At 38.1% G+C, this 25652-nt stretch overlaps 3 protein-coding genes across 6 annotated transcripts in view; all 3 read right to left on the minus strand.

The window, feature by feature from the left end:
• The window catches only part of ammecr1 (AMMECR nuclear protein 1), a 49466-nt gene extending 47534 nt beyond the window's left edge, over positions 1-1932 (minus strand). Inside the window, exon 1 of one of the 2 annotated variants that reach the window (XR_010544113.2) lies at positions 359-1932. Coding sequence is in view for 1 of the 2 variants with exons in the window: in XM_065287277.2 (XP_065143349.1) it covers positions 359-801 (443 nt within the window). In the remaining variant the exon portion in view is untranslated. The remainder of the gene's footprint in view (positions 1-358) is intronic. The other variant, XM_065287277.2, reaches the window with a different exon arrangement.
• A 1876-nt stretch (positions 1933-3808) lies between these two features.
• On the minus strand, positions 3809-20557 carry kif4 (kinesin family member 4). 2 transcript variants are annotated; one of them, XM_065287280.1, is made up of 31 exons: positions 20363-20557; positions 19991-20114; positions 19790-19904; positions 18533-18723; positions 18349-18438; positions 17884-18050; positions 15113-15207; positions 14296-14418; positions 14017-14192; positions 13861-13922; positions 13632-13764; positions 13472-13530; positions 13300-13405; positions 13076-13183; positions 12264-12449; positions 10420-10523; positions 10174-10318; positions 9950-10060; positions 9791-9874; positions 9423-9536; positions 8939-9094; positions 8436-8533; positions 8143-8272; positions 7886-8056; positions 7525-7632; positions 7281-7358; positions 5362-5454; positions 5103-5264; positions 4761-4883; positions 4566-4685; positions 3809-4297 (listed from the first exon to the last, which is right to left on the minus strand). In XM_065287280.1, the coding sequence occupies exons 2-31, from the start codon at positions 20111-20113 to the stop codon at positions 4100-4102; spliced, it is 3729 nt and encodes a 1242-aa protein (XP_065143352.1). In that variant the 5' UTR covers position 20114; positions 20363-20557; the 3' UTR covers positions 3809-4099. The 2 variants fall into 2 exon arrangements, with proteins under 2 accessions (XP_065143352.1, XP_065143351.1); XM_065287279.1 differs by having other exon boundaries at positions 19991-20152.
• A 1706-nt stretch (positions 20558-22263) lies between these two features.
• On the minus strand, positions 22264-23821 carry LOC141281019 (interleukin-1 receptor type 2-like). Of its 2 annotated transcripts, none has more exons than XM_073812580.1 (6): positions 23723-23821; positions 23532-23594; positions 23386-23427; positions 23070-23196; positions 22830-22964; positions 22264-22744 (listed from the first exon to the last, which is right to left on the minus strand). In XM_073812580.1, exons 1-6 carry the CDS (start codon positions 23745-23747, stop codon positions 22681-22683), a joined length of 456 nt encoding a protein of 151 aa, XP_073668681.1. In that variant the 5' UTR covers positions 23748-23821; the 3' UTR covers positions 22264-22680. The 2 variants fall into 2 exon arrangements, with proteins under 2 accessions (XP_073668681.1, XP_073668682.1); XM_073812581.1 differs by having other exon boundaries at positions 22264-22739; positions 23723-23811.
• Between the last annotated feature and the right edge of the window lie 1831 nt (positions 23822-25652).

Below are 25652 nucleotides of genomic sequence, written 5' to 3' on the forward strand. Positions count from 1 at the left end.
CTAAACGATTAATCGCGTATAAATTACATTTCTCTAAAATAATCTCAAACATATCAAGAGTGGAAACACGAAGACATGTTTTTTTTCTCGTGTTTACAGTCAATCTTTCATCGTAAAATCTTGGTTTAAACGTTACGAGGTAAAACATTAATTAATGTACTCGGTTAAGAAATCAACCCAAGTAATTAGCATTGGGAGGGGGACATTTAACCGAGGTCAGTCAGCCAGCCGGGTTTGATCAAGCAGAAAACTTCGTCGATGAGCGTGAAAACTGCAAACTTTGGGTAGCCGTGACTTAAAAACCTCATGCCATTTGTTTATGTGACAAAACGGAGAAAAAATCCATCTTGTTACTTACTAGGGGTCGTTTGTAAACCTGGGTGTTCGAGGAGGCTGGTATCCGTATAGATGGCAATAAAGCACGTCGAAACAGAAGCAACACATCTCCGCCGAAACGACCATTTTCCTAGCCCCGCTCCCTGAGCCAGGTCCGGGACTGAGGTTCGGGGAGAGGCCGGTTGAGTTGTAGCCTCCTGGAGTTGGGGACAGAGCATTGGTGTTGCTACTACTACTACCCCCTGGACCCCCCAGGCCGTTCACCCGATTCACGTTCCCGGACACAACAGTCGACGACGACCCGATGCCCAATTCCGATCCACAATGTCCGGTTCCGACAACCCCGCTTCCCGCCCCGCCGGGACCCCCCGCCCCAGGGGATCCCGACAACTTCTGCTTCTTCACCCCGCAGCACCCGGCCGCCATCTTCGAACAATCTGCACCGACACACCGCTTCCGACCCATCACCGTCACCGCGGGAAGGGCGGGGCGAAATGCCGACCACACGTAGAAATCCCACTGCGTCAGCACGTACGACGGACAATGCTCCACCTTCCCTTCCTTTTGACAGACGTAATGACAGAGAGGAGCTTGCGTTATATATCTCTCCCTCTCTCTCTCTTGGAGAGACTGCAATGTCACCCGATCGTCTTCAAAAAGACGTAGCGTACGCTGCGGCCTTACGCAATGTTCGTAGGGAAACAACCGGAGCGAATTGAACGTTTCGATGGCTCCAATGTATATTTCCTAGAGTAACAGCCCCTCCTTGGGATGCACTGTGCCAACTGCAACGATGCACGCGCTGTCAAAGCATGCGCAAATCCATCCATACATACATGAAAAGAGTGTGACAGTCAAGCTGGGCAAATATATGTGGACCACCGCACTACACCCTAAAGCGCAGCACAGATTCAGGTCTCCCTCTAAAGGTGTGTGCAATTTGAGTACGCAGGACCCATACACGCCTCATGAACGAGTCAATGCACCCCGGATTATATTTGTCCGTTAACACGAGCGTACAGACAGCCAGACCCCCGATCGACGCAGTCAGAACGGCTTTCAATCGATGCAGTTCGGCCGCATTCGTGACAGCACCAGCGACATGCGAGTCATGCCAGCCGCAGCTCGCATCGGTTCGCGCCGGCCTTCGGGACCCTGTTAGCCGCACGAGCCCTTACTGCAAGCCCACCGAACTCGAAAGTTTTCCTTCAGATGCTCGCAGTGTTGTCATCCGTTTATTCAGGTACATTTTTGAGCTGCATGATAGCGTCGCCTCGGTCGGAAGTCCGTTGGATTCCCCCGATCTGTGCCAGGGTTCCGCTCAGGGCAGCTAACATTAGCTCGGTTGCGGTGGAGAAAATATCCAATGCGATCAGCTGAGACGCTCGGACTCGTATTCTCTACTTTCACGCCGGAGTACAGAGCCCAGGACGTATTTTACGACAGATTCCTGCGCATCTTGCGCATTAGCCCGTATTCACGATGTCGCTGCGCTTAAACTTTGAGCACGGTGCCGATTCCTTACCGAGGGAGACAGTCATCCTTTTCTTGGTTAATTGAAACATAAATCTAGCATTCATTCGTTCCTCATCATTAAATTCCCATATTTATTCTAATGGAGAAAGAATAGCACCTGTCTGTCTGCGCGTGCGAGCGTTGCTGCTCAGTGATTGGACGGCGTATATCACTGAAAAGTCAAGTAGGAGTCTCTGCACTGATTTCATGTATTAAACATAGGAGGACAGTCTGACACATTTCAATAAATGAGATGTACCTTGAAGCAAAGTGCTCAGACAATTACAGTAATCACATTTTTATACCCATTTAATAATTCTCAATTTCCCAGACATGAAAATACCCAAATGATGTGTATATTTTATGGGATAAAATGTGTTTTATGGTGTAGAGATAATTAAAAAAAAATCTTCACAAATGTCTTTCATTACTCTTTATAAAAATGTCCTTCAGTCCATCATATCCATGCACCAAGTTTAACATTAAATAATATAATAAATTATAATTTATATTATAATTTATATTATAATTTAAGCACATTCTATTAATAGCCTGAATTTTAATATTTATTGTGGGCAACTCACAGACTTCGTATGGGCAACCTGGTTGGAGACCACTGCTTTAAACCCTTTTTGGGAAACTGCCCCTTTAAGTACTAAAAGAGCAGTTTGGTTTATTTAGCAGATGTATTGTGTAAAATAAATCTTTGCATTCTAAAATCTGATATACTTTATTACTGTCATTTCTCCAGTCTGCTGGAGGATTGTTTTATATTGCAGCACATTTATATTTGCTAGTAACACAATGTTTTCAGCAGATTTGATTAAACTTACTTTGACAAAAAAAATATTAAACTTGTATTTGTAGGTGACAGAGAATTATGATATCATCACTGTAGAAATATTAAATTTAACTATATTTTAATAAAAAATGGTTGGATATTTATAACTTATTACACAATATTTCAATTAAAAAAAAACTTAGTTATCCATACATGTGCAAAAAGATGATCCTGATTCCTTAAATGACACATACTCCGAAACTGTGCACATGAAGTTGGTAGTTTTACACAAAGTTAATATAATCTCTACTTTAAAAGTACAACTGTTAATAAAAACCAGTAAGATGTTTGCCATTAAAGGATCATAGGATCTGAGTTTCTATAAAGCAACTTGTATTTCCATTACCTGAGAACTGACAGAAATTCAGACTCGAAAGTACACACATAAGTTTGGGTTTTATTTCACTTCTTGCACATTAAAAAAAATGCTGGGTTAACTTAAACCCAACATTGGGTCAATGCAAACAATTTCTGGGTTAATTTAATCTAATGGCTGGGCTCATCCTTTTTAACCCAATGCTGGGTTGAAAACAACTCAGCATTATTAGAGTACTTTTTTTATACATCTCTGCATAACTTACCAACTTATACATTTGTTCCGGTTGCTCTTTTAGTTGATTTAAGTTTTTTTTAGATCAGACGAAACAGATATAGGAAAGTCCAATGTGCTATTTTGAATATTTTATTTTAAAGCGTGACCTAAATTTCATCTTTTAAAAATCACTGCCACACACAACTTAAGGCCCAGAAAGGCAGTATAGACATCATTAAAATAGTCCATGTGACTAAAGTGGTTAAATCTTCTAAGCGAGTGCTCAGAGTAAGTCTCTGACGTGCATTTAAGAAAAATTTTCATCGATTCATGAAATGAATCTTGAACCACTGTATTCCCACGGACTATTTTAATGATGTCTTTACTGCCTAACTGTGCATTTAAAGCTGTGAGTTGCATTGCTGTCTATGGGGCTCAGAAAATATCTTCATTTTCGTTCTGAGGAATTAAAAATTTTCCTTACACTTTAATTCATTAAGCCACCTGAAGTGTCCCTTTTCCACATGAAGAAAGGGAAATAAAAACATGGGCATGAATAAAAAAAAACTCAAAACACAAAGAAATAAAATTAAGAATTTATTAAAGTCACTGTCATTTATTATAGATTACATCAAAAAGTATGATTTTCAATATCACTGCCAAACTGTTAAAAAAAAGTCTATAAAATTCTTGATGACAGTTGCAGTTCACCTTGCTAGTGCATTAGCCACTGATGTAAATGCATGTTGTTAAACTATATTACAACTACAGATTTAATTCAAGAAATCAATACATTAAAATCACATGAATAGAAGACAAAACAAAGACAAGACATACTAGCGGTCATATTTACCACATTCGGCTACACAACAATGCTAATGTTCTTCACGTATTGGTGTGCAGCCAGAGAAGAAGCTGTTTTTAAAGTTATTCAGGCCACGCTTGTTCTTCCGGAGGAAACTGGCTGTGCTGTTTAAAGCTTCTGCTTCATCGCTGTCACTCTCATTGTCAGCAAGGATGGGTTTCTTCTCCAGCTTCAGGTCTGCGGGCAGGTGGCCCATGTCTCCAATCTCCTGCACATCACAATACATAAATACTAGGTTACAAGTGTTTAAAAGAATTTGAAACACTAAAAGGCGGTCACTTTCTACTTGCACATCGCATCATTAACTTTTTATGCCAATGCGCAGAGCACATTGTGGAATCTTCCCATACCTACTTTCTACTATTTTGATAAACAAATACATAATAATAATAATAATAATAATAATAATAATAATATTAATAATAATAATAATAAATGTACATCTGCCTGGCAAGATATAAAAATGCACGGTTTACCTTCTTAGTTGGTGGGACACTCGGTGGTCGGAAAAACGTGGAATCTTGAGGACTAATTGCTGTGGGATCCTCAGGAACTGCAACAGCATCCTTACCCACATCACTGATTTCAGCCATGTCCTGTCAAAAGAAAAAAAGATGTAAGAAAGTGTAATATACAGCATAAATTTAAATCTCAAAGGATATTATACTAACCAGACTGGTGCGGTTCTCCATATTGCGACATTTCTCGTGATCGCAAAGACAGTTTTCACCACAGGTCATTTTTCCTTTACGGCAGCGACAAAGCTTGTTAACACAGCGACCCCGACATGCACACTAAGGAGAGAGGATGCAAATGAGAAAATATGTAAATGGACTCCTGGATAAAAATTATTATGGGCTTGGTTTGATTTAAAGCGCACTTGGACATCAGTTTTTAAATCAGTGAACAATCTGTACACAAAACACTGTAAAGTCCCTGACACTGATGGCCCTAACCAAAACAGCTAACCTTTAAATTAAAATATATGCCCTAGTTTCCTGGTAAACACTCACCCCTGTCACTTTGGATTTCTTGGAGCTTCTTCTTGCTCTCTCAGTTTTCTCTGGACGCCACTCGTCTTCCTCTTTCTCAGACTCGGATGGAGATATCAGTTCATCCAGATCTATGGGTTCCTGGTGACGAGACCGTGCGGTCGAGTAGCTTTTGGGCTTGGGCTAAACAAGCAAAACAAGAAAGAACACTCAAATGAGATATGAATTTCCAAATGAAAGAAAAAACAAAGGTCTAGAAGCAGAAAGCAGTGAGGTTCACCTTAGGAGGAACATATTCGAAAGATGTATCAGGTGACTCGTTCACAGCAGAGAGGACTTTCTTTGCAGTGGTCAACTGGGCCAGTTGAAGTTTCTGTTGAGATTAAACATCTTAACGGTTTGTGTGTGAATGCACGCACAGATTCCAGAAAATTATTGATCCCAAACGAAACCTGAATGCATTTTTCACTTGTATTTTCTGTGAAAACGGCTATAGAGAGAGACCAGTGAAACTTAATTTTTTAATTGTTCATTGTTTCATTAAGAAAAGCGATTGTCAAATACACACTAAAAACCCATCAAAATAAAAGTCAGATGAATGTATGATGAAGATGAAGTTGACAGAAATATATTATTATTGTATAGGAAAATCTACTTTTAAAATAATTTTTTAAAAATTTCTTAAGTGATATAAATCACACTTAAAAGACTTGTACTTTCTTTTTTAATTTAAACAAACTTTTGTTATGCAGTATATTAAAATGCAATGTTTTAATGAAAATTTATGCATTTTGTTTTATTTGATTATACGAGAAAAGACAAATTACATTTTATGATTTCAGTTTATTAAATTAAATATGCTGTTTGTTATTAACTATTAAAGAAAATTAAAAGTTAAAATGCATAATCCAGAGAAATTTAAACAGAATGTGCAAATTCATTTGGGCCCTATAAAAAACATTTATTGTAATTTACATTTTTTTATTTAGTTTATTTTCACAAATAAGAGCTTGTTCAAAAATGGACAAAGCACAAGTCAAGTGTGTGATAAATAATTTAAGATCAAGATAAGATTCGAGACCTTGATGGTCTTTTTGGTAGTTCTGCACTGACTTCCTGTTTCTGTTAAAACAGGGCTATAGAGTGCAACCTAATTTCTTAAAGGTGCGACTTAAAAAAATCTGAGGGCACACCAGTGCAACCAGCCGTTCAAGGGATAAAAAGTCTCCGCGACTCAAAGTCTCCCTATGGTTCAGCAACAGACACACATTAGGCCCATGTCTAGGTCTAAACCTAGAGAAAGTGAAGGGCGGACCCCAGCCTCTGATTGGCTGTGCTTCAGATATTCCTGTACGTGTGTATGTATGAAAATGCGTGTGCGCTGCAGTCAGACTAATAAAAGGATTCATAATAAAACTCAATTTATAATAACATTAAAAGTCGAGAGCTTTAAACAACAATGTGTTGTGGCTTTGGATCACAAAATGAAACAGAAAATAAGCTATTTAATGACATGCTCGATTAGCACAGCATTATAAATATACAGTATTGTTATGAAAATACCCGACATAGTGTGAACAACACAGATAAACCATATATAACTTCAATCGTGTTTATTGTCCCCATGCTTCAAAACATCTTTATTTCAGTGGCTCAAACATGTGGAGAACTTCCTGTATTTGGTTCGGCCCGAGGTCCAGCAGTGTTCACACCACAGGTGGGTCGCCCCAGAGTTCGGCGACAGCTGCTCCGAGACCACCTGTTTAGAGCGGTCTCGGAGCGGCCGTTTAGTGCGCACCCGAGTGCGGCTGTTGTGCTCACATTGACCCAAACGAACCGTACTCGGAGCGACACGTCATTTGGGCCGACCTAAACAGTGTATATGTGAAAACACCCTTAAATGCGATAAAATATTTAGGGTGCACCTAACTTTTGACGCACCAGTGAGAAAAGTTTGTCTAGAGCCCTGTAAAATTACATTGTGGCATCAAACAATGCTGCGCACCATGGCGCTTCAGTGGCCTATAACTACCACATCCAATTGTATTAGGTGATGGATCATCATCTGCACTCTCACTGGTAGATAGTTTATGCAAATGAGCAGTTATAGGATGCAGCTAAGACTTAACTACATAAATGTAAATGTGAAATTATTGTTTTGGCAGTTAAATGGCTGTCGGTATGAACTGTGCCTTTTACCTGCTTGTACTGTTCGGTTTCTTCCTTAAGTTTCTGATTCTGCTCGCTAAGTTCACGCAGCTTTTCAATTTCCTCTTCCTGTGACAAAAAAACATGAGAATGAACACCATAAATAAACATTTTTGCGTTGTTTTCCAATTGTGACACCCATTCTGTATAAAGGATTAGTCCACTTTCCTTTTTTTTTTTGATAATTTATTCATCCTATAGGTAGCATATTTTGTAGATTTAATAAAAATCACACCTGGAACTGCAGGCGCTGCAGTAGTTCTTTCTCCCGTTTAGACACCTCCTCATGTTCCTCTTCCTCCTTCACCGGCTTATTCTGAAGCTGCCCGAGAAGATACAAAACCTGGAGCACAAATTGAACATTAGTGACAGTCATATAATAGCCAGATCTGAAATAACTCATTTTGACCAGTGGCTTATAAACCCACAAAAACTGTGTTAACGTAAAGGGAACTCTGTTCTTTTTACTCGCTCTCTTCTCATATTACTTCAAGGGGTTTGCTTATTTTAAAGCTCAGGAGTTTGGATGAAAATACACTTTAAATAAGCACATTAACAAATGCGGTCTCATTTATAAGTCGCTTTGACATGCAGACCTTTTCCTGGTGTCTCTGCTCCATTTCTACCAGGTGACTCTGGTGCTCCATGTCCATAGTTGACATGAGCTTCCTCTCATCACTCAGCATCTTCTGCATGTCCAAAAGATTGGCTTTCTCCTGCTTAAGCTCACTCTCCAGCTTGGCATTAGCAGTTTTGGAAGCTACCACCTAAACCAGGTACAGGAAATAAAGTCGGTCAACCCACGATTGCAGTACAACGTGTAAATATCTCTGCTATCTGCTTTACGGCTCACCTCAGCCATGAGGATTTTCAGGGCGCTTTTGGCCTCTATGATGGTGGTGATGGAATCCCAACGCTGCTTCATTCGCCCTTCATTATCTGCATCCAGAACCTTCTGCTGCAGGTCAGCTATCTGAGCACTTCTGTAAGGTTAAAAAGATAGAGAGTTGTGTGTTTGTTTAAAAAGTACAAATGTTATGTAAACTTATTTCATTAGTTCATACAACTTGTGTGCTATACTTTCAGAAACTGTACATGAAAGAGGGTGTTTTTTTTATAAGGGGCATTGCTAGACTGGCATCTGACCTGAGACCCATTTCTGTCTCCAGACTTTCCACCTGCTTGCTGATGGAAGCCTCCAGCTCACCCCGGCCCTCCAGCTCGGAGATAGTAAATGTGCGACGCTGAGAAAACAAAATTACATGACAGCAGAATAAGGCATTCAGTGAGGCATCTCCCCTTCTTAGCTGAATGTATATGGGGTAACATGGGCAAACCTTTCATTTCATTAAAGGCGGGGTGCATGATCTCTGAAAGCCAATGTTGACATTTGAAATCACCTAAACAAACACGCCCCTACCCCAATAGAATCTGGACCTTCTTTTGATAGAGCCACCCCACACATACGCAACCCAGGCAACGATGTCGGCTAGTAGACACGCCCTTTACTGCTGATTGGCTACGAGTGTGTTTTGGTAGTCGGCCCAACTCCCTTTTCCAGTGTTTTTCAAAAATCATGCACCCCGCCTTTAAAATGTAGTTTTCAAACGTGTAGAGTCGTTCAGATTTCCAAAATTGCCGTGTCTCACCCTGACTTTGGCTACAGGCCTCTCTCCTGCCTCCATCTGCTGCCTAAGCTGTGAGATCTCCTCTGCCAGCATTTTCCTGTCTTCCAGCAGGTCCTGTAGATGTCTGCGGGCCTCTTCTGTGCTCACAAGCACTTCCACCTCATTTAGTAACCAAGCCTAAACCAATCAAAAAAGAGAACATTTAGGACAGAGTTTATACAGTGTGTTTTTATCAACGCTGTCATGCTCATGCACTTTAAGTGCTAATGCTTGATTGCATTTAAATGGCTACACATGTGACCCTGTCCTTAAAATCCAGGCAAAAGTCTTTTATCCATTTACGAGATTTTGTGATCTCGCTCAGTCAGTTTTAAAGATATCAAGGTTATATTTTTTCACACAATTTTTTTTACATTAGGATGAGTTTGTCTAGAAAACAGACAGACAGGATTTTGACAGACAGGGTCACATTTCTCTTGTGGTAGTTTGTCTTTAAATAAGATGCCTTGACTCTGTTAGCGACATTCTCCGTTCCACGGCTCTGAAAATCTTTGCGCTTCTCTGCCACTTCGCTTCTCTTCAGCAGAGCATCTTTGAGTCGCTTGTTAGCAGCAGCCGCCTGTAGACACACATAAATACTGAATTAGTGAATGTTTTCCCACCATCAATGCCGTGCGACATGTTTAAACATATAAAATGGTTCGTTCCAGTCCTTGATTCTGATTGGTCAATAGCTGCGTTTTATTTTTGATAGAACACAGCTATGACCACTGCACCCAATGATTCGGTGCATCACTAAACAGCACCCGAATGTAAATGGCACCGAATTCAAACACCTTATTGCTTACATAAGCAGTCAGAGAAACAGCTCACCTCTTCAGTTTTGCGTCGGAGGACGCTGGCCTGTTTCTGGAAGTCTCTCTCCAGCTTCAACATCTCGTATTGACGCTTACGATCCTGCACCCACCAAAACAAGTTGAAGTCAAACACAAAATGAAATTGTTCAAAAAACAAACATCTGAGGTCTCCCACCTTTTCTTTAAGTTGCAGAACTTCCTTATCTTTCTTCTGCTTCCATACACGAAACTTCTCAGAGTCTTCCTTCATCTGCCTCATGAGCTGAACGCGCTGAGACTTCATAGCCTGCACACATCCACCAGAACACCACATCAGCCATCATTTACACTACAAAATGATCTTCAGCAAATTAAGTTTGGTTACCAGTTTGTTATAAACCACGTTCGCTGTGAACAAACCTGGATTTCCTGGTTGAGTTTGGCTACGTTGCGCACGGACGACTCTTTGAGCTTTAACAGTTTGGACTGATCTTGAAGTTTCTTTTTTAGTTCGGTGATTTGCCCTTCCAGCTCCTGAAGCCTCTTCCTGCGTTGTTCACTGAGTCTACAGTGAAACATGGAGGGAGAAGGAAGCAAAAATGCTTAACTCTTTAACATCAAATACGTTAAATTCAGATGGAAATAGGCCAAAAAATATTGAGTTACTTGGCCTGATTAGTGTCCTTTTTTGCAGATTGGAGGGCTAGAAGGAGATCTTCCTTCTCCTTCTGTAGTGATCCAACTGCAGTGTGCAGACTCATAATGTTCTCCTGAAAAAAAAAGAAGAGCTCTGCATTAAGCCAAAAGTCGGAAACATAATGTTGAAAACTAAAGGCATCACACAAGTATGAGATAAGAAAGTCTCAAAAGTCATAACACAAACTACTAGTAATGTTCAAGGTCACATTTGTAGTTCAGTCAACCCCCCAAAAAAGGAAAAAGTACTCTGTTCGCTTAAAGGAACACGTCCAGCTTATTCACCGTATCCCCCAAAGTTAGACAAGTCCATACATACTTTTCTCATCTCTGTGCGTGCTGCAACTCGGTCTGACGCAGCCCCCGCTAGCTTAGCACAAAGACTGAAAGTAAATGGCTTCAGCTAGCAAACTGCTCCCAATAAGTAAAGAAATTACGCAAACATTTTTCTATTTATGTGTTGTGATTTGTATAGTCACACAGAGTAGAAATAACAAGGTGATATGAGACACAGCCATCTTTTAACAGTATACATACTGGGAACTATATTCTAAGGCGGCGAAGCACTGCTACTGGGCGGAGTGATATAGTTCCCAGTTTATATACTGTTAAAAGATGGCTGTGTCTCATATCACCTTGTTATTTGTACACGGTGTGACTATACAAATCAGAACACATAAATAGGAAAATGTTGGCGTTATTTTGTCACTCATTGGGAGCAGTATGCTAGCTGGAGCCATTCACTTCCAGTCTTTGTGCTAAGCTAAGCTAGCGGGGGCTGCGTCAAACAGAGTTACAGCACGCACAGATATGTGAAAGGTATGTATGGACTTATCTAACTCTGGGGGATACGGTGAATAAGCTAAATTCCCAAAATGTGGGCGTGTTCCTTTAAGGCCGAAGTATGGTCCATTTTTAAGTGTACACAAGGGTCCGCATATTGTGAAGGTAACACAATTTTCATTATTTTCATTAAGTCTGATTATTGTCATTTAGATGATGTATCTTATCGGCACAACCCTACTATGCATCGCAAAACAATACAAAATGGAATTTGACCTGCAAAGTACTCAGAGAGCTTATAAAATGTTTTAAAGTGTCAAAACAGTGCCAGGAATTCCTCCGTTATAAGTGCAAATAAGGATAAAGCTGTTCCAATGTTAACAAGTTGCGTAATTTTGGAGCTCTTTAGTCCGCGACTCCGTGTTGCATTTCCATTCAGTCGAACTGCACCAGAGAGTGCATATTCAGTGGTCTTCAGTGGTCCGCTTGTTTGAAGCGCACAAAGGTTTACCCCCCAGTCACATTAGCTACAAGACACAGAGCGACAGGCTACCATTCCTTTTCAATGGGAGTGGCCGTTTGCCAGCGACAAGCGACGACCTCGCCGTTGCGCGAGCAAGGTGGGGCAAAAATAGACAAGAAGACTATTTTATGCAAATGCTGAGCGATGCGACAAAGCGACTGCCAATCGGAGGGAAGGGGCAGCGTAACGTAGGTCTGTGGCCAAGTCGAAGAAAATAATTCAAGATGGTGGAAAATGCGTATTTCTGTATATATCTGATAAGTTTGGCATTTTATCTAGTATATTTTGTTACTTTTATTGAGAAATAAATACTTTTAAATCCAAAAACATAGTTTTTGTAACTCTAGTGACTTTTGATACTTCTTTTAGATACTAGCCAAGGAACGCCCATCAAGTGAGTGCGTGTCGCTCACTTTTGTAGCATTCAGACTTACACAAATGAACCGCACCAATGAGTTTATTTCAATCGAACCAAATCTGCCAAATGTGAACACACTCCAAGTCTCACCTGATGTTCTGTTTGCATTGGTTCCAGATGACTGTCATTTTGACACATCTTCTTGACGAAAGCCTCTTTCAGAGCCAAAACTTTATTGAGCTCAATCAATTCTTTAGACATCTGAGCCTGCCGCAGTGCATGCTGGGCCGTGTATCCTTCAGGAGAATCTTTGGCCTGATGATCAGCACTGGAGCCCTTAAAGTTAAGCACAAAACCAATACATATTTGACATCAGTGCCCTGAAAACATAACAGTTTTGCAAAACATAGCAAAATAAAAAGTTTAAAGCGCACATATTATGCCCATTTTTACAAGATGTAATAAAAGTCTCAAGGTGTGCCCAGAATGTGTCTGACGTTTCAGCCCCAAATACAATCACAGATTACTCATTATTGCATGTACAAAATGTCTGTTTGGGTGGGAATTTCTGTGCTGTTACTGTGTGCGTACCTTAACATGCAAATGAGTTACAGCTCCTAAATCCCTTACCGGAGACAGTGGGTGCTTTCCGTTAAAATAGATCAGATTGTTGTGAATAGTCAGAGACAAAAATGTCTCACTATTGAGATATGGTGGACAGCGTACAACTCGCTGAGGGTTGAAATTATAGTAATGCCTGTCAGTGAGTGGCTGTAGGCTGGGCTTTATCAATGTGACATCACATTGCAAAAGAATCAAAATGACTTTGGTTCTGGGGTTTAAAGAGGAGTGTGTGGGGTTTTTTTGGGGGGGGTGGGGGTTCTGTTCACATACTGCCAAAGCACATTTAACACCTTGTAAAAGTGGATTTTGCACAATAGATTTTGCTTTAACATACATACCCCTGGTGAGCCAGCAGCTGTGGTGGCAGCATCAGTCAGTGGATCAAGAGTCGAGGCATTGCCTGAGGTTATGGCATCGATGGTGGCCACGATCCCAACACTTTCACTCTATTGAAAAATGACATTGCACAATGAAGGAAGTCATATTAAACTCATGGACATAGAAGTGCATTCACTATTAACATTCAAAAGGAATCTTCCACATATGTGTTTGTAATCTTCACCTGCAGTTCCAGGATGATTTGTTGAAGGTTCCTGATCACCTCCACGTTCTCCTTCAATTCCTGGTCCTCCAGAGTCTCCACAACCTTCTGTAGATCAACCTTACACCTGCATTGAAAACACGTCAATAAATCGCTGAATGTGATGTAGTAAGTAGCAAAAACTGACACTTACGCTGCATGCTGCCTTAACTCCTCCAGTTTGCATTGCAATTTATCATTCGCCTGCTCCGTCTAGAAAAAAAAAACATTTTAGAAGTTTAGAAGGTTAGCTTGCTTTATAAAACTATTTAAGTTAACAAAAACACCTGGTGATGAGCTAAAAATGTCATTACCATGATTATTCTTTCGAACATGAGCGCCGTCTGCCCTACAGCCTCACTCAGCTCTCGGCTCAACTTGCTGTTTTCGTCTTTCAGATTGCGGTTCAGCTCCAGGATCTTCGAGACATTATCTGCCGGCTCGGACCTACGGAAACAATCACATCGTCACATCCACAACTGCACAGATGATTTATTTCTCATCACAATTTTGCATTTTTGTAGAGACATAAGGACGTCATACCCAGTCAATACAGGAGCAACTCCTCCACGAGCGTGTAGCAGCATCACTTGAAGTTCTTGAACCTGAGATAGAAAAACAATAAAGGTGAATTTTCATAACAGGAAGCTCAAAACATTAACCTGAATTATAACTGCAAAAAATATAATTTCTAAGTACCTGCTGTTTGAGACGTTTCATTTCCGCTGCACGTGGGTCAACGTTCAAAATTGGCTTATTTTTGATTTTACGCGCACGATCAGCGTACCGCAACGTGTTGATTGTTTCTTCAATGTTGGAGTCGGCTGGGCTGATGCACGCAATCATTAATGTGTGACTGTTGCCTCCGAGAGAGTCTAGGGAAAGTTTTGAGAAGCATTTGCATCAACTTGACATTATAACGTAGTGTTAAAAACTACAGATCCATATGAACGATTATCTTAAACGTATCGGTCTTACCCTGCAGGAGACGCGTTAGCTTGGAGTCTCTGTATGGCACGAAAGTTCCTTTTTTGTTGCTTTCATCACCAAGCGCGCTGATCACATTTCCAAGAGACAACAGTCCACGATTAATGCTGATTCCTTTTCATTTCAAACATAACAAATAATTACATAAGTGAGTCGTATAATTCATTGCCACATAAATGTTATATAGAGATTTACAGTACTGTGCAAAAGTCTTAGGCCACCACCACCAGACTTGTTGTTTTAGAAGTTTTAATGTCCATTCATATTTATTATTCAATCTATTTTATTAAGATACAAACAGAAAATGTGTTAAAAATAAAAAAAAATTATTTTCAGGACTAAAGTCTTCTTTAGGCATCGTCTGTGTTTAGTGTGACCTCTCTTGGTACTAAACACATCTTGAGTGTTTTTGAGCAGAATGAAGTAAAAAGATTAATTTCTTTAAAATTAGAAATGAGGATTTAATTTTATTTAGGTTTAAGAGATCCTGCAGTATAATTCCATTGCTCAAGTGGAAGGGGAGTTTACCCTAAAAACTTAACACATCAGTTTACATTTTTATACCGTTTTTAATACTTCATACACATTTCCTGTATTTTCTGGATGTATTCTATTAAAGAGACTGAGAAACAATTATATATGCTCACTAGAACATTGCAAAAACAACAAATCTAATTCTGGCATGGTAGCCTAAGACTTTTGCACAGTACTTTATATTAGGCAGGTATTAGTCATTTTTAATTCATCAGAATCTGTCAATGTTGAGATTTAATAGTCCTTAGTCGGAAGTTTTCTAGTACTAACTCACCCTCCTTTAGGCGATCGCCCTCTGCTTTAGTTTTTTTCTGTCTCTCAGATCCAGCAAGATCCACCAAATGTAGTTTGGAGATCATGATGTCACTCCTTTACAAACACAAAAATGGTGAAAATGCACTCAATGGAAACAGCAATGGCGCATAAAGTCCCATAAATCGCAAAAAATGTATTTATGCTCGGATGAGGATGTTTTTCAGGCAATTCGAAAAACGAATGTATCACGAAATTTTTATGTTTTGCGCAATTACAGGTCCCCTGTAGGCTTGCCGCGATAGTCGGTGAAACGGTGATTACCGGTGCTTCAGCCTCTCACCGGTTAGATCACTTGCCCACCCCGACACCGTCTTTCACCGTCGTTTTGATATTTTCTTGTAATTAAATCATTTAGTTTCATTAGAGAGAGCAAACACTAACAACAACTGAATGTGTCTGCTGCCTGAATTCAGCGGAGCTGAATGCGCATCCCGTCACAGAGCAGCAGGTGTCAGATTTCATTTATTTCTGTCAGTGTTTGCGAGGCGAGCTGAATGACCAGACGATAGCAGAAGCCTTGTTTTTGTTATAATATACATATATGATGTTTAATATAAGCGAGATCGTTTTGTTGTTGTGTTTTTCATCAAGAAAAATAAGAAACCCATCATTCAAGCAGCGCTTTATGTAGAAGTAGCCGGTTGCTCTGCTTGGGACTGTGGGGGTTCTGTCAGAAGTACCTGCACACATTGACTCAAGCACTTAATTAAACCAGCTGTTGCACTCGCACCAGAGTACGCATGCACTGCATTTAAACAGTTGCGTAATTCAAAAGTGAATAAAATTTGCACGTCTGCATGCGCATTTATAAGCCCCTCCCACACGGTGATACCGGGATCACCGGGTTTGTGACGCGCCGATTAACCGATGGTAAAATTCTGTCACCGAGGCAACCCTAGTCACCTGACAACCATAAAACTGATATGATCATTCTTTATAGACCAATTTAGAGTAGACGTCACAGTTACGTCACTGCAAGCTGCGCGCGCAATGCGGTTGCAGAAAAACAGTGGAAATGAGTTAGACACGAGTGAAAAGAGCAAGCTAACTCACTAGAAAATGTCCGGTTGTGCTGTAAAGTGTCAGAATAAGAATGCCAAAAAAGATGGCTTTCATTTTTATAGAATACCATCGTCAAAGACATCTTTTGAAGATAAACGTAGGTGTTTATGATTACAATAAGCCCTTAAACGGACAGAATGGAGCAAGGAAATCATCTGGAAATCTTTTAATAATTAGAATAGAAAATAAGTAGAGAAGATGTCCGGTGTTCTGTCGAAGTCTGTTCCCTCCATGTGTTTCTTATAGCGCTTTTATCATGTTACAATTATAATTTATTAAGGAAGAAATAATAGAAAACAGGAAAATTATGAAATATTTAATAAACGCTATTATATATAACACATGATAGTATTGCTTTTACATGTACTTTAGCGATTCAGACTGTAAAAATATTTGATTTAGCAAAAAAGAACAATACATATCCATTACATACATGCATATCAGTAGCCAAGCCATTTAAACTTTTTATCTATCTAAAAAAATAAACATAATGTGATTAAAACGCTATACGAAACATTGCACTAAAGGGAAACATAAAGGAATCAGACTTCGACAGAACACCGGATCCATAAAAATCACGGTTTAATGCTAAAACGCTTCACTACCCTACTGCGGAGCAGTCACTTTCTGCAACCAGTTTGGCTCCGCCCACAAAAAACGTCATCTCTGTTTGCAAACACGAAATTGGTCTATTATATGGGACGATATGTTTGGCTGGAGGCAAGATGACAGAAAAGGTCTTGTTTGACCTCATATGGCAAAAAAAAGAACCATCTCTAGCGCATGATATCAAATTGCTGCGATACATGAATCGACAGCTCTGTATGCTTTTGAGTCGTGTTCTGCATTTTAATGTCATCGATCCGCATGTCGGTTTGCGCGGCACCGTATGAAGTTGAACACTAAGGCTGTGTATTGGCAAGGGCCTCACAATACGATGCATATCACAATACGTTGGCCATGTTACGGTGTATCACAATACGATACGGTGCATTGCATGTTGCGATACATTGCAATACTTTTTCTTTTTTTATCAAAAATGTAAAAAAAATGAGCTGAATTTAAAAAAACACTTCTTTTTTAATTTGACGTGTGGAAGCAAAAAAAATAAATCAGCTCTATTTTTATTACATTTTTGATAAGCTGCTGGTGTTTTGCCGAATAAGACAGATAGACAATTGGACAGTGACAACTACAGCAGGGAAAATCGAAAATGTAATTTAGATTTTTTTGTCAACATTTTGAAAATAACGCTTAAAGTTTGTGCCAATCTTTAAAGAGCACCTATTATCAGATTAATGATTTAACATTTTCTTTGGTGTGTAAATATGTGTTAGTACATGTTAATGATATGCAAAGGTACAAATCTCAAAGTAAACAATGACGCAAGTATAACTAAGGCCTAGTCCTGGATTAATCTAAACCCTGTTCGGGAAACCGCCACTGATGTCACACCCACAAACCGTTGGTCACTTAAAATTACCAACACTTCATGAGTCAATGAAGTCAATTTTATTTCCTGAATAAATGTGTGACGTTATTTAATGGACAAACTGTGATTGGCCTCTTGGGTGCCCCATGGTGAATCAGAGGAGTGTTTGGATTAAAGGCCTTCTCACATCAGTCACGTGAACGTGATCTTATTAAAACTGGCGAGAGTTTACATACTTGTCTCCTTTGCGTCGCTGCTCCAGTGAAATGGTAAAGATGGCGTGCGAGCGGGACGAGGCTGCGTTCATGGCCGTCGATCCCACAGTTCGTGCAGAGTTCCCCAACTCCAGACAGCCCACCATCTCATGTGCAGTGGACACCTCCTTTTCTGTCAGGCCCACAATCTACACCATACACAACCAAATGACAGTCAGAACATCCATCGAATATCTGGTGGTAAGGACCAATATGCCCAAACTTTTGATTTGGTAACGTGTAAACAGCTTACTGATAGTGTCTGAAACTATGTAGTATGCTTTTAAGTACAAACTGTCACAGAATATCAAACATGACTGGTCTGCATGCGTCTTGTGCCAAAGCATTAAAGCGTCATATTTTAGGTAACGTTTACGCTGCATGCTTTGAGCTTGACTACCACGGTCCATAGTAACAATTTTGGTTCAGCAGGGTTACAGAGCTCACTTTAATGCCTTCCTTAGGATCCTCTCTGATACTGATGACAGGTTTGTCCTTTGACGTGCACAGCAGGTCTAGAATTTCTTCATTGTAAATCTAAGACCACACAAAGTAATGAGCTTTAATGAGTTACGATTATGAATATTAAAAAAAAGAAAATATGCCACATAATGGAAACGATGATTTATACCTCAAGATATGACACAGTCAATACAAATTCACAGTCTGCACATTTAGCCTTTTCCTGAAAGATTCGTCGGATGACTCGAGGGATGACACCAACAGTGGGCTCATTTTCTTGTTCTGATGTATACGTGCCACCCATGGAGAACGTTTTGCCAGAGCCCGTCTGTCCATAGGCCAGAACAGTAGCATGATAGCCTGCAATTTTTAAAGTGTTACAATATTTACATTTGACCTAAACCATGCATAAAGTCGCACTTCCTAATAAAGGCACTTCCTAATATTATGTACCATTATACCATGCTATTGAATGCTTTATTCTGATTGGTTGAGAACTTATCCTCGGGTATGCTTTATTTTATGCATTATGTCAAATGTCATAAAATAACCAACAAGGCTACGTTTGTGGAAACTGTTTCATAAGCTGAATAATTGACTCCGGCCCTTTAAATTATGCAAGGAATAATTGACAATGTGCAGTTAAATTATTCGAAAATAATGCACACCAAAGGTGGTAATGCGGCACATTGCTCTGGTGGTCATTTTAAGATATTTGACAGATCAGGTATGTGTTTATCGAAAAATAATGTATACCCATGAAACATTTCTCAACCAATCAGAATAAAGCATTTAAAAAGCCTGTGGTATAATTGATAATAATGCACACCTGCAGTGTAACAGCACTCTACTTCAAGCCGCATTACCTTGGGTGTGCATTATTTTCGAATAATTCAACGGCCCGTTGTCAATTATTCCTTATATACTTGTTGCATACATGTGTTTAAGGGAACATTTCACAAGACTTTTTAAGATGTTAAATAAATCTTTGGTGTCCATATCATATAGATAATTTATTATAGCATGTTAACATTGCCACTTGATGAGCATTAGCAAAAATTAGCTGTTTTTGGGTGTGTCGTTTAAAATGCAAAGAGCTGATCTCTGTACTAAATGGCAGTGATGTGGTTGGATAGAGCAGATTAAGGGGGCGGTATTATCCCCTTCTGACATCACAAGGGGAGCCAAATTTCAATTAGCAATTTTTTCATATGCTTGCAGAGAATGGTTTACCAAAACTAAATTACTGGGTTGATCTTTTTTACATTTTCTAGGTTGATAGAAGCACTGAGTACCTAATTATAGCACTTTAACATGGAAAAAGTCAGATTTTCATAATATGTCCCCTTTAAGGTTGTATATTGTACCCAGGCCCTAAAAATCTATTTGCCACAGCTCATGCTCACATCAAGAAACCTTTACAAACCTTTGAAAAGCCCAGACAACAATGGAGACACTGCAGTGGTGAACACTTCCTCCTGCTCGGTCGTTGGGTCAAACACGAAATCATAAGTGAACGCCTTGTCATTGCCAACAATCACCTAATCAAAACAAAGATTTTTGTGAACGACTGCCCGTGTATTTATATTATATACATTCACGAAACTGAATGGGTCTAGACACATACTTGTTGTTCACCAGGCACAAAATTAAGACAGCACTGGCACCCTTCATTGATCTCTTTGGGAACCAGCGGTCGGCATCTTAGTGCGACCCGGACAGGAATAGCTTTTTCATCGTCCTTGGTCATACTGGAGGAGCAGGCGAGTTTGATTCACAAACTTATTTCCTATAAGGATAGCTGACAAATGTTAGTGTATACAAAACAAGATAAGCTCAGGCCTCGGGCCTGCAATGGAATGAAATCAAACTTATATTACCTAATAAAGTGCAGGTGGATGTGCATAAACATGCATAAACGTTAAATAACTCGAATGTAAACAAGACATTGATGTGATAGAGCAAAACCGGATGTTTAAATCGTCAGTAATGTCCTTACCTGCTATTATCACAAACGATGGGTAGATATCACCAAACGATTCTTTTTCACACAAAAAAGTCGGGAATAGTTTTAAACAAGATAGGACAAAACATAATCTGAAATCCGAACGCTCGATACCGTTACTTTTTTAAAGAATTTAAGTGTCACCAACATACAAATCCGCAAATCGCCGTTCCTCTAAAGAAAGATCCGGCCCGCCACTTTCAAATAATCAGTCCCTCCTTCAAACGTCATTGCGTCATTACGTCGATCTCCGCCCACTGTTGTTTATCACGTCCTGCAGATGGCGCAAGAGTCTTTGATGGGCATAAAAATAAAACAATACTGAAAAGTCAAAGAATGCTTTCAATGTTTAACACCTTCATTCACAGATCTTAATTCCTCTCTGGCTTTTTTCTTTCTTTCCTTATTTTATGTATTTTTTTATATATATATATTTTTCCTTCAAGTTTTGATTAGGCTACTGTTTGTTGTTGTTACAAATGTGTACATGGTACAAAGGTGTTTTGGAATTGATAAATTAAAAAAATAAATAAATAAAGAACTGTGTCTAGACACAAATGTCAAAAAGAGAAAAAAACTATTAAAAGTGTGTGTTTAATAATGTTCTTTTAGTAATGTCGGGAAAAGCAAAGAAACTGCGATTTAAGAGCGTTTTACATTGCATTGGCCAGCTCGCATAAAATATATTTGTAGGATACCTTTATTATTTACAGCTAATTTATAACTTTATTAAGAATCGTGGTGTTTATAATTTTTATTAATTGTATCTATCTTATAATAATGGTCATTGTTTTATGTTAATACGGATTATAACAAAGTTACAGTCCTGAGCCATGACATAAAAAAATTATAATTTAGATTTACTCATTTTATATGTCTTATCTTACTTCTTTAGTGTGTATAAGGCTAAAAAAGTTTTAATTCATTTAAAACATTTAAAAACCAGGACGCCGATAATTCTTAAAGTAAAATTGCAGTTCCCCCTCGCAGCCGGTAGGTGACCCCAAACACAAACGTGAAACTCTATTATTCCTTATACTCAATGACAAGATTATATGCAAAGTCAAATTTTATTAAAATATTCTTTCTATCTCCAGTTGTTACCATATGAATGTGTTATACTGTAGCAATATTTAGAAATATACAAGTCACAGAAATGATCTGATACTTTATGGGGAGTAACTTTGTATTAAGGGCATAAGAACAAACTATTGATAATATCTTACCACACTTGGTGCACAGTTTATTTGAAAGTAGATCACAGTGGTGTTTTCTGTGAATTACCAAAGGCTATCTATGGGTATTTGTGAGTTTACATTTTAAATGAGACTAAGAAAGCCATTGAGTTTAAATATTTTGTTTCATATATGTTTCTGATATACTACCCAAAAGGTTAAAGGGGACAGAAAATGAAAAACCATTTTGAGTCTTTGTTGAAGAATGGTAGTCTACCCGCATTCACTAACATACAAAAAGTAGTAGACATGCTAAACATCTCAGTCTCATAGAAATTCCTCTTTTAGAAATGTCAGCCAGAAAACGGCCCAATCTGAAAAACTGATGCTTATGACATCACAGGCATCTCACTGCCCCTCCACTTATACAATATACAATAATTGGCTAATTTTTTTGAGTGGCAGCAAAGTCAGCCAATCAGTAATGAGATTGCAAGTTAAGCCAGTAGGGGGAGCCAAATAGGTGCAAAACCACTTGTTTAAAATCCCTCACCCTAATAGAGCTATCTGAGAGAGGTTTTTAGGAAGCGTCTAAGGCATTAAAGACCCAAACAAATTTTTTTTGTCTACATGTCACATCACAGAACAAGGATAAATACTCCGTTCAATCATTCTATGTCACCTTTAAGGTTTGACTTGTTAAAATAATAATCCAAACTGTCCAAAATAAAGCTTTTATTATATTGTTGTTGCTACCTTTTTACAAAAAAAAAACAAATACACAAAATTCTCACAACTTGAATTGATAATTAAACAAAATTCTTACAACTTAAATTGGTTTTCTTCTAACAAACAATAGATGTTAATTGAAATTAAATGTTAATTTATATTTAATGATGTCCCACTTTTATACATAAAGGTATTGCACAACCGCACAGGCATACGACAATGTGTGGCACAACATATTTTGCACTGCAATATACAGCTTTTGTGTTCCATGTTCACAGAAACAATAAACATTGGTCCAAATTGAATAACTTTAGTAATACAAATGGTTTAATGCAGAACAAACGTTACAAAAAACAAACTCCACATAGCAATGACTTCTGTAAATTATTTTTCATTCCAGCTTTATCCTCAAAGTGTCTTCAAGTTTCTTTTAGGAATCCCATCTTTTTTGTTTTCGGGTCTTTCTTCTAAACTTGACAAAAATGATTTATTGTAAAAACAGTCTGCATTTTGCTGTATTGTTTTGTTATTGCTTAAATATCAAGGTAATAACTCACGTTTTGTTTCTTTTTAATAGTATTTTTGTATCCATCCCAGCAGGATTCATGGCTACACAAGTGAACGTGTTCTCCCTGATGTCTTTTATTGATTTAAATATTAGGTCGCTCTGGATAAACTTAGTGCTTTCCTTTCTGTTTGACAAAGAAAAACATACATAAAGACACAAATACATTTATTTATTTGTTTATAATATACAAGTATACAGATATTCGCTACATAGGAGAAGGTGCTCTTACATGGATACTTGCACTCTTCCATCTGGAAACGCTGTTTCGACAAAGGATTTGTTGACCAACCAGTATACAAGAGTTTCATCTTGGAGTAATCCGGGATCCACTTGGCAGGACAAATTTAAATGGTTCCCTAAAAAAAATGTATTTGTTATGGTTTGTGGTTCTGCTTGTAGGTTAGATGTGACAAGGATTAGCAGACATCACATGGATTGCATGCATGTGATATTTAAAGTCACTACTGGTAGGAATAATATAGAAACAATATGTATTGCATTAAAAACATTTAAGACACATACAAATGTATAAGTCCATATCTTACTTGATATTTTTAAAATCTTAGGAGGATTGACCGGAATGGAACCTTAAAAAAAATAAGATGTTGTCCACGTGAACAAGCTTCATCAAAACATTATGAGTGAACTCTAAACTTTGATGTGTTCAGGTTCAGTAAAGTATTAAACATACCTGCTTCAGCAATGTCAGGTAAACAATATAGGGATATCACTGCAGGTAGCATGAAGAGAGACCCTACAGAAAGAACACACCACATTTAGACTCACCGTACATTTAAAATGAATACATTTACATTCCTTCTCACAAAAATGACTTACTATTTAATGTCTCTATGAATATATTGAAGGGTTTACAAGCCTTACCTGTGTGAAGATTTGTCCATGTCATGATTGCTGCTGACTGTAACTGCTTGCTTTCATAGACACGTACTGTAGTAACCAATCTGTTTAGGCTTTATATAGAGACTTTGGGGGAAGTTTTGATGTCACGTTAGACGTAGCCTATTAACAGAAGTTTCCTGAAGTTACTCATATCATTTATGTCACAACCTCACTTAGGTCAGATGTAGGCTAGCACTTAAATGTGATTCAGCAATTTCAATGCTAACATTCATAATAGATAAACTACATAGCATGATGAACCTCATTGTGATTATTTTTCTAAATTGTTGTATTTGGGGAATTTCGGAAAAACATATTCCAGTGCAAACATTTGGAAAATAAATAAAAAATATCAATTCTAGTTCAAATCCCAAACACATCCTGACATTTATTTATTTTGGCTGGGTGGTAAAGTGCTTAATGGATGTTGTGGGTAGTTGTTAGGGTGTTTCTAGGTGTTTAGAGTTTAAAGTAGACATGATGGGGGTGGATTGCTCAGGGTGATTCTTGGTATTTTCCCATGGTGACACATTGTGGTCACAAAGGTGTTCCATATAATTTACAGCATGTTATGTGGTTCTAGAGTATTGTGAGTGGTTGCCATGGTATTGCTACAGTATGCTGTCGCTCAGGCAGAGTTCTTTAACATATTCAGGCCAAGGAGCCCCTAATGGATACATTTTGGATAAGGAGGGACCCCAATACACATATCAAATTAATACCGGATCACATACTGTTGTAAGATAGTTACATTTCAAAGATATCAAAATGATCATTTTTGGCCAACTATCTTACTTTTTAATTTTAATAAATAGATTTAAATATGGGAATATCTTTAATGCAAGTTTTAATTTTGATTATTATTAGTCAACTCACTGTAAACAATGTTTGTAATTTAAAAAAAATATATACGAATGCTATTGTGAAAAAAACGGTTAATTGGTAACTTCGAGAAATCTTGACATTAACGGATAAAGTTTTAAGTTTTGATAGTTTACGGCTATTACGTTTTAATATGGGCACATTTTCATTTTATTCAAGTTTTAATCAAATTGTTATTAGTCTCTACACTGTAAAAAAATGTAATTTTAACATAATTTTTTTAATACTACGGTAAAAAAACATTAATTAGCTTACTCTAAAAACTGTGACATTTACTTTTAAAAACTGTAATAGGTTTTAATATGGGAACGTTTTCATTTTATATAAGTTTTAATTTAAATTATTATTAGTCTACATTGTAAAAAAAAATTGGAATTGTAACAGAAACAAATGTAAAAATACTACGGAAAAAACGCATGCATTGGCTGACTCTAAAACTTTGATATTTACAGTTAAAAACTGTCATAGTTTTTAATATCGGAACTTCTTCATTTTATTTAAAGGAGTAGTCCACTTTAAAGATGGGGTCCATTGACTTTTCATAGTAGGAAAAGAAAATACTATGGTAAGTCAATGGGCCCCATCTTTAAAGTGGACTACTCCTTTAAGTTTTAATTTGAATTATTATCAGTCTACATTGTAAAAAAAAATCGTAATTTTAACAGAAAAAAATGCAAAAAATACTACAGTAAAAACCCATTCATTGGCTAACACTAAAAACTTTGACACTTACAATTAAAAACTTTAATAGGTTTTAATATGGGAATGTCTTCATTTTATTCAAGTTTTTATTTAAGTTATTATTAGTCTACACTGTAAAATAATCGTAATTTTAACAGATATTTTAATACTACGGTAAAAACCCATTCATTGGATAACACTAAAAACTTTGACATTTACAGTTAAAAACTGTAATAGGTTTTAATATGGGAAGGTCTTCATTTTATTTAAGTTTTAATTTTTTTTATTCGTAATTAACAGAATTTTTTTTAAAAATACTACGATACAAACCCATTCATTGGATAACACT

The sequence above is a fragment of the Paramisgurnus dabryanus genome, chromosome 18 (genome assembly GCF_030506205.2).
Source record: "Paramisgurnus dabryanus chromosome 18, PD_genome_1.1, whole genome shotgun sequence".
NCBI lineage: Eukaryota > Metazoa > Chordata > Actinopteri > Cypriniformes > Cobitidae > Paramisgurnus > Paramisgurnus dabryanus.